General features: G+C 36.6%; 2 protein-coding genes across 2 annotated transcripts; both read right to left on the bottom strand.

Annotated features, from left to right (window-relative positions):
* Positions 1-1,160: 1,160 nt before the first annotated feature.
* On the bottom strand, positions 1,161-5,033 carry LOC144444431 (cytoglobin-like). Its single transcript, XM_078133844.1, has 4 exons — positions 4,930-5,033; positions 3,107-3,262; positions 2,637-2,865; positions 1,161-1,882 (listed from the first exon to the last, which is right to left on the bottom strand). The coding sequence occupies exons 2-4, from the start codon at positions 3,259-3,261 to the stop codon at positions 1,733-1,735; spliced, it is 534 nt and encodes a 177-aa protein (XP_077989970.1). The 5' UTR covers position 3,262; positions 4,930-5,033; the 3' UTR covers positions 1,161-1,732.
* Positions 5,034-7,777: 2,744 nt separating this feature from the next.
* On the bottom strand, positions 7,778-9,025 carry LOC144444378 (medium-chain acyl-CoA ligase ACSF2, mitochondrial-like). The gene has a single exon (XM_078133792.1). It carries the CDS (start codon positions 9,023-9,025, stop codon positions 7,778-7,780), a length of 1,248 nt encoding a protein of 415 aa, XP_077989918.1.
* Between the last annotated feature and the right edge of the window lie 6,341 nt (positions 9,026-15,366).

Raw genomic sequence — 15,366 nt, 5'->3', positions numbered from 1 at the left:
CAGTATCTCACATTGCTGTCTGCACTTCATGTTGTAGGCTGAAAAGAAGTGTTTTTTTATTGTGTCAACATACAACTGTATGCATCAATACAACTGGAGTATTTCGATGATATTCGTCATTGTATACAGGTGTAATTACACACACACACACTCCAATCACACAAATGTCTACAAGTATATGTCTTGAAACGTAGAAAAAATCATCAATACTACTAAAGACTCAGTATGAACATTTTTGTTATTTTGTTAATGTTTGGTATGTAACTTTTATTTTTCCTTTTTTTGAAATATTAAATAACTTTTAAAAAAGTAAGCGTTTCGTTTCCCTAGTGACAAAATAAACATTTTTCCCCAGATTATTTACTGAGGTTCCTGAAGCAAGATCTCTCTTCAAAAATTTGACTGGTCTTGATGATTTAGACGATTTGGTGAAGAGTGCACGGTTGAAGGCACATGCTGCACGAGTGATGGCGTCCTTCAATTCATTGGTTGATTATTTAGACGATGCAGATATTTTGATTCAGTCAATGGAAAAATCAAAATACGTTAATCTCAGAGCACTTTATTTAATCGCCGTTATTTTCAAAACACGTCCCAACACCTGTGCATATGACAAAGTAATGGCTGTTTGAATTACAAGTACCTGCACGTGTTATTCGTTAAGCCAAGATATAAATCATGATTATGGACTTAAATATACCACTTTACGAGATTTTGGGTGAATTAAAGGCAAACAGAGCGTCAAAGCCTAATCCAAATACAACGTCGTATGGTAATTCCCATAGAGATAGAGTACAAGCAACCAGTATCTCACATTGCTGTCTGCACTTCATGTTGTAGGCTGAAAAGAAGTGTTTTTTTATTGTGTCAACATGCAACTGTATGCATCAATACAACTGGAGTATTTCGATGATATTCGTCATTGTATACAGGTGTAATTACACACACACACACACTCCAATCACACAAATGTCTACAAGTATATGTCTTGAAACGTAGAAAAAATCATCAATACTACTAAAGACTCAGTATGAACATTTTGCAAGCGTGACTGTTGGTTGGAATTCCAATAGCAAGGGTCGTAATAGTCTATCTGCTCGACCTCGGGTGTTCTTCCGATACAATACGACACACGATCGAACATCTCTATCGAGGATGTTCGGGCAAGCCCTCACTGCGAACTTCGTTCGCTTATAGTATCGAAAGAAAGTCCAAACGTCTAGCAGCAAGACTAGGGTCGTAAAAGGGTCAGCATTAAATATGTTAATTAGCCACTTTGCGTTTTATCACGTATTCTTCAATGGTAAACAAATACAACACAATAACTCATTGACCCTTTACATAAAACAAAATATCGTTTATTGGATCCCTTATCTAAATATAGACTATTAGTAATATAGTGTCCTACGCCAACATTGTCTATTGATAACGACTTTTGAAATTTTAAGGAATTATTCACAAATTTCCCTATTATATTGGACAAAATGAAGGTTTTTTTTTCGTTTTTATATATATATATATTGCCATATAAACGGCAACCTCGAGGAGAACATTTGCCAATTTTATGATGCACGAATATCTTATACCGGAGAAAAATTTACGTTACACGCTTAATACGTACACTTTGTGTATTACACTGGGACCACAGTTAGATAATCATAACGTGAATTGGAATGTTTTAAAATCACATTTGATAAATGATTAGACAAGTGATTATTAATTGGTCCATTGATTACTCCTTGCTTTTCGATGCTTCAATAAGAGAGTTGACCATGATTGGCTTCATGACTCCCCATGCCTTGATCCAGGCGTTCTTGGCGTAGTCGGAGTAAGCGCTGCCAGATTTGGTTTCAACCAACCATATCACTATACCTCCGAGAGCCTGGAGAAACAGAAAACAAAATATTCCAGTATTTAGACTTACTCTAAGACTTTGAATGAGTGGAAATTGTAACATTTATGAAAATCAGATATATAATTTATCAATTCAACTTAAGGTCATTGGACAAACTATATAATTACGTTATCATAGAATAGCCTGTTTTATAAACCTAACAAAGTGGAGACGAAATAGATGAAATGATTGTTACAGCTAAAATGACGTTGGTTTGGTGTTTCACTCTACTCATGTAACATGACATTTTTACACTCACTCAGTCAACTTCTAATACAAAAGAAACAATTACATGGGTGCCGCACACAGTGGGGATGCAGAAGTAATCAAGTTGATATTTTGATTATCTGCTAGAGAGTAAATAATTGCAGCCATTAAAATCATCAAGTACATGTGTAATGTTTCCATTAGAATCCAGTTTTTTTATTGCACTGTGGAAGAATATCAATATATATTACTGACGGTTCAATGTGATTGGGCAAATGGTCTTGCTATGGTTGTTGTGTCTCTGTTATTGTTAGCCTTGAGTTAAAATTTGTCTATTTTTGTTTCAAAAACTTAATGCCCCATGGTGCAACGCCAAACCAACGTCACTTTAGCTGTAATGTAAGCTGTACAATATTCAAATCTGAGAAATTGTCTTTCGGGTGCGTTTGGTTCTGTTCAGTAGCATAACAGAACGTATCACCACTTTTAGAAATGATACACGTCAATAAAATCTGTATCGTTATTCTAAACTTACTTCAAAGTATTTTTCTGGAATTTTATGTTTGGCATGTGATATACCAATATCAACCAAAAGTTGAATAAGAACTTCGCTGTCATCAAGGTATTCTATCCAAGAGTTGACGGCTGCCATCACTCGTAGACCATGTGCCTTTAAACGAGGATGTTTGGCGAGTTTCTCCAGATCGTCAATACCTTCCAGGTTTTTGAAGAGCTTCTTAGCTTCAGGTAGTTGAGTGAATATTCTGAAATGACATGAATGAATGGACACCTTCAGAAATGTGTTATCTTGTGTGTATCCGTATGATTTTCTGCCTTGATCTCTGTCTGTCTGTCTGTCTGTCTGTCTGTCTGTCTGTCTGTCTGTCTATAGACTCGTCCATCATCCGTCTGTCTATATCTACCTGTCTGTCTTCTTGCCTGTTCGTCCGTCATGTTATTGACTTGAGATTATATTTGTCTTGGCTACATGTCAGGTTAACTTGCCTTATAAAGAAAGCAACTCCATTTTCGCATTTATTTGCGTAAATCACTTTCCATGTTGCTCGTATAGCGTTCTTCTCATTTGGTGTGAGGGTCGTCTTCTCATCCGGCACATCACCACCAGGTGATGACCACAAATAGCTGAGTAAGCCACCCATGCTAAAACAGAGTATAAGTAAAATCTACATGAATATAGTAAGACCAAGTGAGTTAAGTATTCGTGACGTTTTTTCTGAAGATAATACGCTCTTAGAGGAGATGAATATCCATTGTGAATATGAACGAATATTCATTTATCTGCTGACTCCCACGAGGCAAAGATTCCCAAATGGGAGGAACTTCAACTTGATGTGTTTCTGCAATTACATCTAATGTAAGCAATGTAAAATCATGGCATGGCTCTCCAGATTCCAAAGTTCATGAAAACACCTTTATAATTATTTCCTGGAGTGGGGTTCCTCTTTACACTTACTAGTGGTACCTTCACGTACAGTTGTTATGTCTGATATATGCTTTCAACCAGGGTATGTAATCTCCCAGTACCATGTATACAATATGATGACATTACATTTTGTATTATTGTGCACAAAACTAACACAAATTCAAACGCCATGCATGTGATTTCTCCACACAAGTGTCCGGAATGAGAGGAACATCTAAAATTAATGTTGCCATACTTGCTGACTATTTTTACTGATTTTAGATTATTGGTTATTTAAGAACAGAATATTTTTTTAAATTTAATTTTATCCCATCACGTTAGCCTGTATGGTAGCATTTCCCGAAAAAAACTAACCGAGTACGTCGGATGATGCTGGAAGCACGGCGCGATTATCTGATAGGTTGCTTTTCTGAATTTGGAAAGTACAAGGAGAAATGATGACGCCGGGTAATGATGTCATATCTCCCTGCTATTTCGCTTATTCTTTGCCCCTATCATCAATTATTCCTGTCCATACAAATAATATGTTAGTTATAAATGGGCTGGTGTATACAACAGAATGTAATGCTACCAGTATGTTGGCAAATCTAAAGCCTATGAGAATTCGTGTCACAACTTCATTCGCTTGGAGGTTACAAGTACATAATTAGTGAAAAGAAATTGTTGAATTAAGAAACATTACACCATATATATAGCCTTTTGTATTGAAATATTATCATTTTTTTAGTTATGTAGTGTTCGTTCTCTTAGTTGCTAACGTACAGTTAATGCTGGCGCCCTTCATATTGACTCCCAACACCATTTCTATGTCAACATGCCAACGTCTCTTGCCACCCCTTTGACCTTACAATGACCGACTGTAACAATGCGTACGTGCGTCTTTTAACGCTGTCCATCTGAACCCCATTGTCTATGCCCTATATTACACTGTACTGCAATTCGGTAAAATTACTACATACGATCAAAGGCAAGTTTTATTGTCTATAGCTAAGGGATTATTTGTCGTGTATATCAAATTTTACCTGTAAATTACATTTCGCCGTTGCTTTTGAGTGATTTATATGTCGTATATTGATGGTTTTGAACTGTGCCTTTAAAACGTGTCCTTATCCTTATATACATGATAAATACACTCGTCATTATTCTCAAACCAAGCAAGGCAAAGTCCAGTTCCTTACATGTGAGTCAGACTGTTGTCCACTATTCTATTGTATATTGATAGGATATTTAAAGGTAGCGAGCGGTTACAACGTTTCACTATTCTAATACAAAGTCACAACAACAACCTTTCTGTAGGTACGTGAATACTTCACATTGCCATACAATTCACTTACAAATCCAAATGCCAAATCAAATAACCAATGTCAAAGGGGTCGTTGTTTACCTTAATTAAATGGATTCGTCCGCTCCTGGAGCAAAGATACCAATGTATGTTCAGTAAAAGACGGTGTCTGATGAGACGGTGGGGTTACAACTTCAATTCCTTGTGACGTCTTGATAGTTACAAACATCCGGGGTACGTCACATCCTTGACATCGGTTGGTTTTATATCATAAAGTTTTACACTAGAAGCCTAAGTTATCGAACTCGATGTATATTTGTCCATAAAAAATTGTAATGGTCTTTTGAATAATAGCACTCATTTTCCTAGTGTTAAACGATTAGAGGTGACGATATTAGTAGCTAGTATGCTTATAGGATCCATTACATGAATCGCTGAGGTCGACGTCAGAACTGTATTTGTTCACCTGCTGGGAGAAAGTAGCGGTCTATAATGATCCAGAGAGTAGGTATGACTTGCATGGATTTTTGGAAAATATATTGTTAGGTGCAATAACTTACTCGTAATATAATCGTACACTGTGCACAGTATTGCATCACCTGTGGGTAAATGTATTTTTTGTAACCATATACATGGTCAGTCAAATCAAATATATTGTTGGGTCGCCACCCAAGAATCAGCGCCCTCAACGGTGGTCACGATTTCAACTCGTTTCAGTACTGCATATGGATAATATTACGTTATATGTCTAAGTATTGGTATTTTAACAGTTTTCCGTGAAAATATTGTTGTTGTCTGATCGAAAAAGACAGATTCAATACTGAGCTTTTGTACGTTTCAAACTTGCCACTAAACAAACTGCAAATAATAATGACCACGAATAACAGATACAGTGTCTTCTTATAAGTAATTAATTAATGTTAGTGAATATATCTTTAGACATTTGGTAAATATAAATGTCCCAGCTGCAGCTACAGTGCAGGATAATCACATCAGCAATACTGCATATTTCAAAGCCATTTTTTTCACATACATATCACACATACACATACATACATACACACACACACACACACACATACATACATACATACATACATACATACATACATACATACATACATACATACATATACATACATACATACATATTTATTTATACTAAGCCTACTATGCAGCGTATATATGTAGTTTTACTTAGTTTTTACAGTGGCAATTTCATTTTACAAAATTAGCTATAAAACAAATGCGTATACTATTTACATTCAGGGCCGCTTAGAGTTGCACTAACTGTGCATATGTCATTATTTTAGACGTGTTAGTTTGATGTCTTGGCCAATCAGATCACCTGGTATAATATAGTTGGTAAAAATATACATCAACGACCAAATAATGATTTGTATATAGTCATATACCAGCTTTATTTCATTTCAGAATTATGTTGAAATCCACAAACATTATTACCAAAGAGAACACAATTGATAACGTAGACGTGTATAGCCATGGATTAATTTAGTTATATACAATCAAGTGCAATATTAGAAATGTTCGAAGTTAATAAAACTGCAAACCAATGTCTATCACTGTCAATGCATGTACACATATTTGCAAGTGGCTTGTTTGTCCTGTTTATAATTATTCAGTTTTTGTACTGGTTCAAAACTCCTTTTCAAGTGCTTGAATATTTACTGTTCGTCAAGTGCATGTCTGTTAACTCTCATCAGGAAATACTAGACGCCTTCTAGGACAATGCATGAGGCGAGACTCAATTTGGCATTTCTTCGCAATCGTGTGAAAATTATGTGATGTTAAGTCATACTATAAAGAGTTGTTATAATGGTTTGTAGGGCATAACTTTTAAATGAGGTAAAATTTCGGAATGACCATCCTAAAATAGACTTTGGCACTCTAAAAAGGAGATTTTAAATTTTACTGACTGTCTTCCTCCGTCTGCCAACAAATATTGAACAGTTCAACCTTTGTTAAAGTTGCCATATGGATGAGAACTGGATATTTATTTTTAATTTTTCACTTTACTATGTTTTTGTACTTGAAAAGATGTAAAACTACACACCAAGTATGTGATCGTAATTGAATACATTGCAAAAAGATTCACGAAGTGTAAAACGTTGTTACTTTAAAAACAAGGACTTGGTATATATTCTTTTTCAAATAGAAAATAAATCTCGTTTTTAAAAAAAAAATATTTTATAAGGACAAAAAGTATTGTACAAAGAAACCACAAGACTAATCCAGAAAGTGAGAAACACCTACATGTCAAAATAAGTAATAAGCGGCCCCATTTATCAATGCATTTAACAAGTACATTCCTAGTATTTACCAAGTACATTCTTAGGGAATTATGACTGCCTATAAACATCTTGAGTTTGACCGACTTTTCGCTGTTCGTTTTTCTACTTTATAAATTAAACTAATAGAATTCTTGGAACTACTAATACGTGGTATGGAGTTTGAATATTTGCCTCTAAAAATGAAATTGTGCCCTATGAGGAAAATGAAATTAATGAAAATGTGACTTTCTTTGTTAAAGTCACAAAGAATACAATGAATCATATGTATATTTAAACTAAACAATCATTAACTGAATTCCGCAATTTTTTTTGTTATATATATGTCGTTAAGTTGGAGCCCCAATTACGATTACCATTGCATTTTAGTCGTGAAAATCAGTTTCTGGTAAGTTATAGAAAACTTAGTCCCGGGAACAAACACATGGTCACGTGTATAATCATTATAACCCCACTGATAACATAACGATAGAACGAGAACCTGGGATTGAAATTCTGGCCTTTAAATCTCAGCAGAAAATTCAAAAATAGTACATCTTCAATCGTTCCTATCGTAAATCGTTTGTATTAATTGCTTTATAACGCAACTAATTATGTAATTTTATTTCAAAACCTCGATATTTTGAAAAAGCTTGGGAACTTTATTTATTGAGTCCCAGTCTTTCACTGGCTTTCTTTGCAAGCTCTTTTCTGACTATCTTCCCCGATAGGCTGGATGGAAATGAGTCGAAAAACAACACATACTTTGGTACGAGATATTCCTCTAGAATGGGATACACGAATTGCAGGATCTCTTCACCTGTTGTTTTGGGCTCATTTTCCAAAGAAATGCATGCACAGACTTCTTCCACCAGCCTTTCATCTGGGACTGATACCACCTGTGCGAATTTTACTTCTGGATGTCTCATAAGAACTCTCTCTATCTCCATGGGGTAGATATTCCTCCCTCCTTTGATGATGATATCTTTTTTACGACCCATCACATGTAGACATCCATCTTCCTCCATCAGACAGAGGTCACCAGTGTGAAACCAACCACTGTCATCGATGTCTTCTTTGGTTTTCTCTTCATCACTTTCATATCTGAGGAAGACGTAAGGAGATCTTACACACAGTTCACCCGTGGTGTTAAGAGGCACTGTGTTTCCCTTGTCGTCAACAATTTTGATTTCCTGGTGATCCACCTGATAACCAACTGTATCAAACTTGTCATGGTCGGTGTTGAAGGTACTAAAACCAACTTCCACTGACCCATACATGTTGAAGGTGTTAGGTGTTACTCGTTCTCTGACCTTGTTGAAAGCCTGCTTTGGAACTACATTTCCAGAAGTTAAAAGAAGTTCTAGGCAATTAAAATCGCGACCCTCTGAGCCTGATTGGTTGATAAGTTCAAATATAATGTAAAACATCAAAAATGCAACAGTGATACGCTCTTGTTGGATTAAATCTGCTATCATTGATGTATCAGCCACTGTGTCTGGTACGACAATAGTAAAACCGCAAACTACTCCCATGACAGTTGTCATTTCACCACCTGAATGTGCAAATGGACTCAAGGAAACATAACGTACATCTTTAGTGACCATATATTTGATATGTCGTCCATAGGTGTACGCATTTTCGACAGAACACCTATGTGACCTCACAGCTGCTTTTGGCATTCCTGTACTTCCAGACGTGAAAAGCATCATTACTTCATCATCTTGTTGGACTGTCTTCCTGATTTCAATCACTCGATGGACATCGCTTTCCTCCCCTGACTCCAACACATCTTCAAAGCGAAACATACCAGCTTTCTCCTCTTTGCCAAGATGGATGACTCTATGAAGAGCAGGGAGATTTTCTGCCCCAATGTAGCCTGTTCCAGTTTTATAATTGTATGGTACCATTTCTTGGAAAACCTTCTCCGGGTTACCTGAACCAATAACCAACTTTAGTTTTGTTTAGAAAGTGTTCCATATACTCTGCATTGTATCCTACCAGAAAACGGACATATGTCATTTTGGTGTAAGCTGTTGCATATTGGGTAAGAATCCATTCATATCGATTCTCCAACCAAATGCCAACTCGATCTCCTGGTTTGAGACCCAAGTGGAGAAGACCAGCCGCCAACTTGATGACGTCATGTCGAAACTGCTTGTACGTGATGCTTTCTCTTCCCAACTTAGAAGCAAAAACGAATGCTTCTTTGGCCGGTGAATTCTCTGCAGTTCTATCCAAAGCATCACATAATGTCATTCCAGAGTAAGGAACGGATGATGCACTATGACGATAGCTTGCGTTTGGTTTGAAAAAATCTTGCCATCGGATGTGATTGATGCCTTTGTAACAATTACCTGTAATTAAAATACGGAAGGAATGTAAATATAAGTGTATACTTTCAATTTGGTATGTTGGGCATGTATTGTTCATTATCCTTTTCTTTGCATATGTTATTGTTGTAATTCTTGGTATAACTTTTGTGACCAGAAGACAGAAGAATGACGAAATGGCCATTTTTCAATCGAGTTATGTCTTTCTTGTTCAAGGTCATCGTGTTATATTTCATCACCTTGACCTATGTACAAGTGTACATCATAAGTAGAAACAGCAAACGTAACTGAATGAGTCGTGACTGCATACCATGCTATAAGTAGTACCATGATATAAGATTATTGCTACACTGCAGCATTTTGTAGCGGTGGTGTAACGTTTTATTTTGTCGGGTTGCATCAGGTACATGCCATGTCAAAGGTTGTCAATCCCCGTTCTGAAACTCAGTCGAATATAATTTGCATAGAGGTTCTTTCTAGATCTGTAGTGATGTCATCGTGTGATGTGATCATCGATCATGACCATTGTAAATGCTTAGTCCTGATTACAACATAATTGCGAGTTGAATAATTAAATTAGGAGTCAGATCACATCGCTCCCACGTGAGTAGCAGACACAACAATGTTCAACTAACTGTATATCTTAGTCTGTCTTAGCCGATAAAATGTTGGATAGCTGTTTGTTTATTAGTCTGGCACTAGTAGAAAAAATAGTACAGTTTACGACACTTTCCGTACTATAGTTCAGATTGAGTTCAATTCTGTACTTTTATGCTGATGAGGTGGACGTTTCTGTACTTTCCCATTAGCGCCTGTCTAATCGGATTATACTCGATCTGAAAAATAGTTCAGATTGCGAGTCGGAAGTGATTTGAATACATTTGCATTTAGTTCAGAATATATTCATGAGTTCACCCCCATAACCGGGCAGTAAACAAATGAATATTCAAATCTATCTCGCCTGCATGTGATTCAAGGCGTGTACACTAATTGTTTGACCCACAGAAAACTAACAGTAACACTATTTAGTTAGTTAGTTGTCTGTGTTTGACCACATGAAGGCGGAGGGGGAGGGTGCAAAAGAAAAGGGTTACACACATGTACAGTGTATGATATGATGAGAGCTACATTTAATGTACATGTACATACGAACTGACATGTATACGTACATGTACAACTACGCTAGCATGTAAACGTTAGCAAAAACTCTTACTACTACCTCAGACCACTAAAATACTAGAGTGGTCTGAGCTACTACTAGTACTACTTGCAAAAAGTATTTACAAGCATTTCCATGTAGGTCAATGAAATATCACCTATGTGGGTTATACTTCAATAGTCGGTCAAACAGCGTAAAGGTCTACATTCTACAATGACAGACATGATTGTTCAACTCGGTGCGATCTAAGATGAATTCACGGTGTATATTTGGTTACGTCGCCTTTGAATTGATGATGACGACTCGTCCGACCTAGACTGTTCTGGTCCAGTTTCAAGTGAAAGTCAGAATTATCACGGTGCCATTGATTATACTAACTGTGATGAAACTCGCCCACTCTAGTCTCTATGACTTCATTAGCCCCAAAATGCAAGAACTTAATAATGGTATTGTAAATCGAAGTTCATGCATGCTCTGACTGTCGCCTGTTTTTTGTTTTCTTACATTTTATACAATTTTGAATTGTTAGCTTTGTATTTCCTGCATTAATGTTGAAAACTGGTCTTTTTACTGTGCGTCTTCAATGCGCAGGTAAAATAGTGTGTTAATCTAGCATCGTGAGTACGCGCTCGCTTATGGTTTCGCATACCTTGGACTGCCTGTCATTCAGTATTGTTTTAGCCTATTTATTTCTAAAGAAAAATGGTCTGTAAAGGGACTGCTTTAGTTGTCACAGTGCCTTTGTGGATTTATAAATCGATTTATGACAAGTGAGTCTACCTATTTTTTTTCCGACCCACTCAGTCAAGGAGTGCGATACACCAATCACCGTGTATTTAGCTTTGTATACAGTGTATGGATAATAGCAAGTTTCGGGACTGAAAAATCATAAATTGTTTGTTAGACTTATTTTTTATTCAATGTAATCTGGGTTGATTGGGAATTTTCAGATATCAGGATTTAAACCTCGGATTTCAACTCAGAAAGGCTATATTTTTTGCCTCAGTCTGAATTATATTAGTAGAACTCTCACCAACGTTCCCAATGTGAAGTGATCTGAAAGTTGGTGAGAGGTCCTCACGTTGGATTGCAGCACTGCATGTTCTTGCCGAGAAGATAAAGAGGTGTAGTAATTATGGTTTAAAACTGACTTTTACAAACGCCAGTCGTGTAGGGTCTATGATTTTTTATGTTGTGGATGAATGCGGCACTTTGATCTGAACCTCAGACCACTATAATAGGAACAGACTAGAATCGCTTTTTGTTTTAGGTGTAAATGGGGCTCTAAACCCATCTTCTCTGTCGTGCATGGTTACCCTTCAAACCTGCTTCAAGCCGAACGTTGTGCAAAACGATACTTCGTGTCTTCACGGTTTTTTTTTGCAATTGTGTTTTAGTGGCCTGAGTCTGAACAAGTGTTCATACAGTACAGCAAAGTCCCACCAACAAAATCCATAGCAATAGATGCAGGAAAACCTCAGTATGGGCGACGGTGAAATCATGGTGTTAATTCTAAAACTTTTGAAAGCAAGAACATATGTTTGTGCAACTTTTGTATTAAAAGCATACCATTCCAATTCAAGGACAACGATTTTGTTCAGAAATGGTGGTAGGACTATAATCCTTCCTACCTCCTTCCTTCCTACCTCCATAGTTCAAAACCGCTGATCGTAACTGCATGGTACAGCGCATCTACATTTATTTCTGAGTTCCGGAGGGCATTATTTGATAAGTATTTCGTCCCTGTATTAGATCTTGTATAGTCATAACATTACAAAGATATGTGATTGTTGTGATCATTTCATTTGCTCATTATGTATTCAAGTGTAGTCAAATTTTCTTAGGTGTATGAGCAACTTTACTTCACCAATAAATTCTACTTTCTCACGAGTATTGTAAAATAACATGGCTATAATATGATACTACACAGCACGTTTTAGACGTATTTGCATATCAATGTCATCTTCAAATTTTCTTGAAGAATTCTTCATCCAGATACTCTAACATACCTGCACACCAAATGTCAGCCCATTCAATCGATTAGTTTTGCGGCTGTCATTCATTTTTACTTTGAATTCTTTTATTTACAAAACAAATGACAGTTTTTGACCCCAAAAATGACCAAAAACAGAAAATTGAAAATATCTTGCTGTCATAAACAAATATGAATAGACTTCTCGATAAAATTCCATTTACTCATTGGGAACATCGAACGTACAATGTCAAAAAGTCGCACTGGCGCAAAGTATCATGGGAAAACTTTCTTTGGCACACCTCACTTAGGAAATATAGCCGCAACAAAAAAGTTAATACTGGGATCATGTCTTTTTAAATTTAGCCTTTACCTTATAGAATAGAAGTATCAAAAGTGTATGCACTAACAAGTATCTGTGGTTTGTGCAAACATGCCAAATCGCTGATGATTGTTAAACAACAAAACTTTGCATACCATTGTCATTAATAATTCTACGTTTTACTTCTGAATCAGTTCTAAACACTTACGATTGAAATGATCGTCAACGATACGCTGATTTGTAGTTGAGGGTAATTAAAAATATTTTACAATGACGATTTCGACCATTAGCCGATGGAGGTGACCCCAACCAAACCTGTCACAAGATGTAAACTTGCACACTTTTTGTGTGTCAATATGTCTGTTCTGGTCAGTCTGTTTTGGGAATTTATGGTACACTCACTGTCGCAGTTTTCAGCCAGGGTCACGTTATTCGACGATTACTATTTGGATAAACACTGCAAAAAAGTAACACCCGTCATTGTTGCTTAGACATTTTCCTAGGGTCTTTTTCAACATGATTTATAGTAAGAAGTAACTTTGTTGATGGTGTAGTCACTGAATTTATAACCCTACATCGATGACTTAGTAATTGAACACGCAAATGAATTATCATGAACACTGATCTACAACCGATCCGACCCTGGGATTCGATCACAATTCATGGCGTCGCTTGCCAGTCTATGTCTATGTCTTGGTCACGCAAACGTGAACACTCTGATATCTGAAACACTTCTTTGCTCCAGATACGCACCTTTTTTTCATGGAAAATGTCATATAGTTTGAAGTAAGCTGGGAGAAAATATTAATGAGATATTTGTAGATTTAAATAAGAGTGAAATGATAGTCAAGTGATTTTGAACCATCTCCGTGTATTTTGCTTTAGCGAAAACACTGACAACTACTAGTATGTGATCGCCCGGTCGTCAAATTGCAAAGAACAATGAAGAACAGCTGAACACCTTCCTGTGGTCATCTGTTCCTTTCCGTACCGACTCTCAATTGTTTTGCTGCGTTTACTTGTATATCTTTAATAACAATAGTTTTTTAACTAACACCAATGTTCTTCCACTTTCTTTGCTTTCAAAATCAGTCACTTACTGTTGTAGCCAGTCAAAGACAGCCATCCTCAACTGGAAACACACCATGACAACAAAGATATACCAGAAAGTCATGACGTTTTGAATCATATCATTCGGCCCCCAACCCTGTTTTTGACAATTAAAAAATGCTCTACTACCCATCACAGCCAGTATCAATCAGACTTTTTCCATATATTATATTCCACCCTAACTTAACCCATATGACCGCCCCATTTATAACTCGTATGTCCGGACATGAACATGATTGGCTTTTCGCTGACCAAGGGGTATGAGACCATATGTGGAAGTGGGGGATAAGCTTATCAAATATGACCGTAGTTCCATGTAAATTAAAACTTATAGTTATGCTTATAGTCGTTACGTTTTCAGTTTATTGTGGTACCCGCTTGATGCTTTCTCTGAAGATGCCGACGGGATCAGTCTAAAATTCAGTTCTGGTGTATAAACTACAATGTATCACACATATCATGACTCTTACTATCCAATCCATCGGCTATACACTGGAGAACACAAGGACTATACTGACTGTTTTCTATCCAGCACGAAATAAATTGAGAATACGTGGAACTTATATGTACATGAACAGTAGCTCCGACAACTCTGACAAGTCTCTATATACCCCACCAGGCCTCTTTGCTGGAGTTCGCGGAGCGTGTGTTGTCAGTGCTAATCTCGTCTAGTTCCTATCACCGTGTTCCTAAACAGTATCGTTACCATTTACACCTCCACTCACTAAACTTGGTTTAGTCATAGAAAATAGAGAGGACCCTCTCTATTGTCTATGGTTTAGTTAGATACCAATTGGCATCTGGACTAGAGCTAATCACGAGTCCATCACAACGTGCATGCATCATTTTCTGATGTCCGCATTTGATTTGGACATTGAAGTAAATGATTTTACATTTCTGAGTCTCATTCGGTATTTTTCCACTGTTCTATATGTGGTAGCTACTACTTTTGGCACGATAAAAAAAAAGATGTTACGAAGACGAAAAAAAATATAATCGAGATGCACGATAAACATTTTTGGAAAAAAAGTCACATAAATGACTGCAGTATCCATATTTTTAATTGGCATGATTGAAGACTTTAAAAAATGAATGATGATAAAAGTGAGATTTTGCCTCAGTGATGGTTTTTCTATACAAGCGATAACATCACGATACCGGGTACTTCACAAACATTATCTCACTGACTTCAAAACCATAGTGACTAAATCGTTTCGTACAATTAGACGGCATGATGTTTTTTACGTCTCGCACAAGCATATACAATGGTACACTTTACCAAATTGTAATAGACCATGTAAATATTACATTGACCGATGCAGATCTTGCTCGCGCAGGTTGGGTAGATTTATATG

This window comes from Glandiceps talaboti, chromosome 13 (assembly GCF_964340395.1).
Source record: "Glandiceps talaboti chromosome 13, keGlaTala1.1, whole genome shotgun sequence".
Taxonomy (NCBI): domain Eukaryota; kingdom Metazoa; phylum Hemichordata; class Enteropneusta; family Spengelidae; genus Glandiceps; species Glandiceps talaboti.
Note: the sequence above shows the minus strand (reverse complement) of the source record. Positions and strands in the feature narration are given on the sequence as shown.

Bases quoted from the DNA above. Each gene is read 5' to 3' on its own strand.
- LOC144444378 (XM_078133792.1), bottom strand. From the start codon at position 9,025: ATGGTACCATACAATTATAAAACTGGAACAGGCTACATTGGGGCAGAA.
- LOC144444431 (XM_078133844.1), bottom strand. From the start codon at position 3,261: ATGGGTGGCTTACTCAGCTATTTGTGGTCATCACCTGGTGGTGATGTG. The intron at 2,866-3,106 runs GCAAGTTAACCT...ATGTCATTTCAG, and splicing joins GGAGTTGCTTTCTTTATAAG to AATATTCACTCAACTACCTG. The intron at 1,883-2,636 runs GTAAGTTTAGAA...CTGTTTCTCCAG, and splicing joins TTCCAGAAAAATACTTTGAA to GCTCTCGGAGGTATAGTGAT.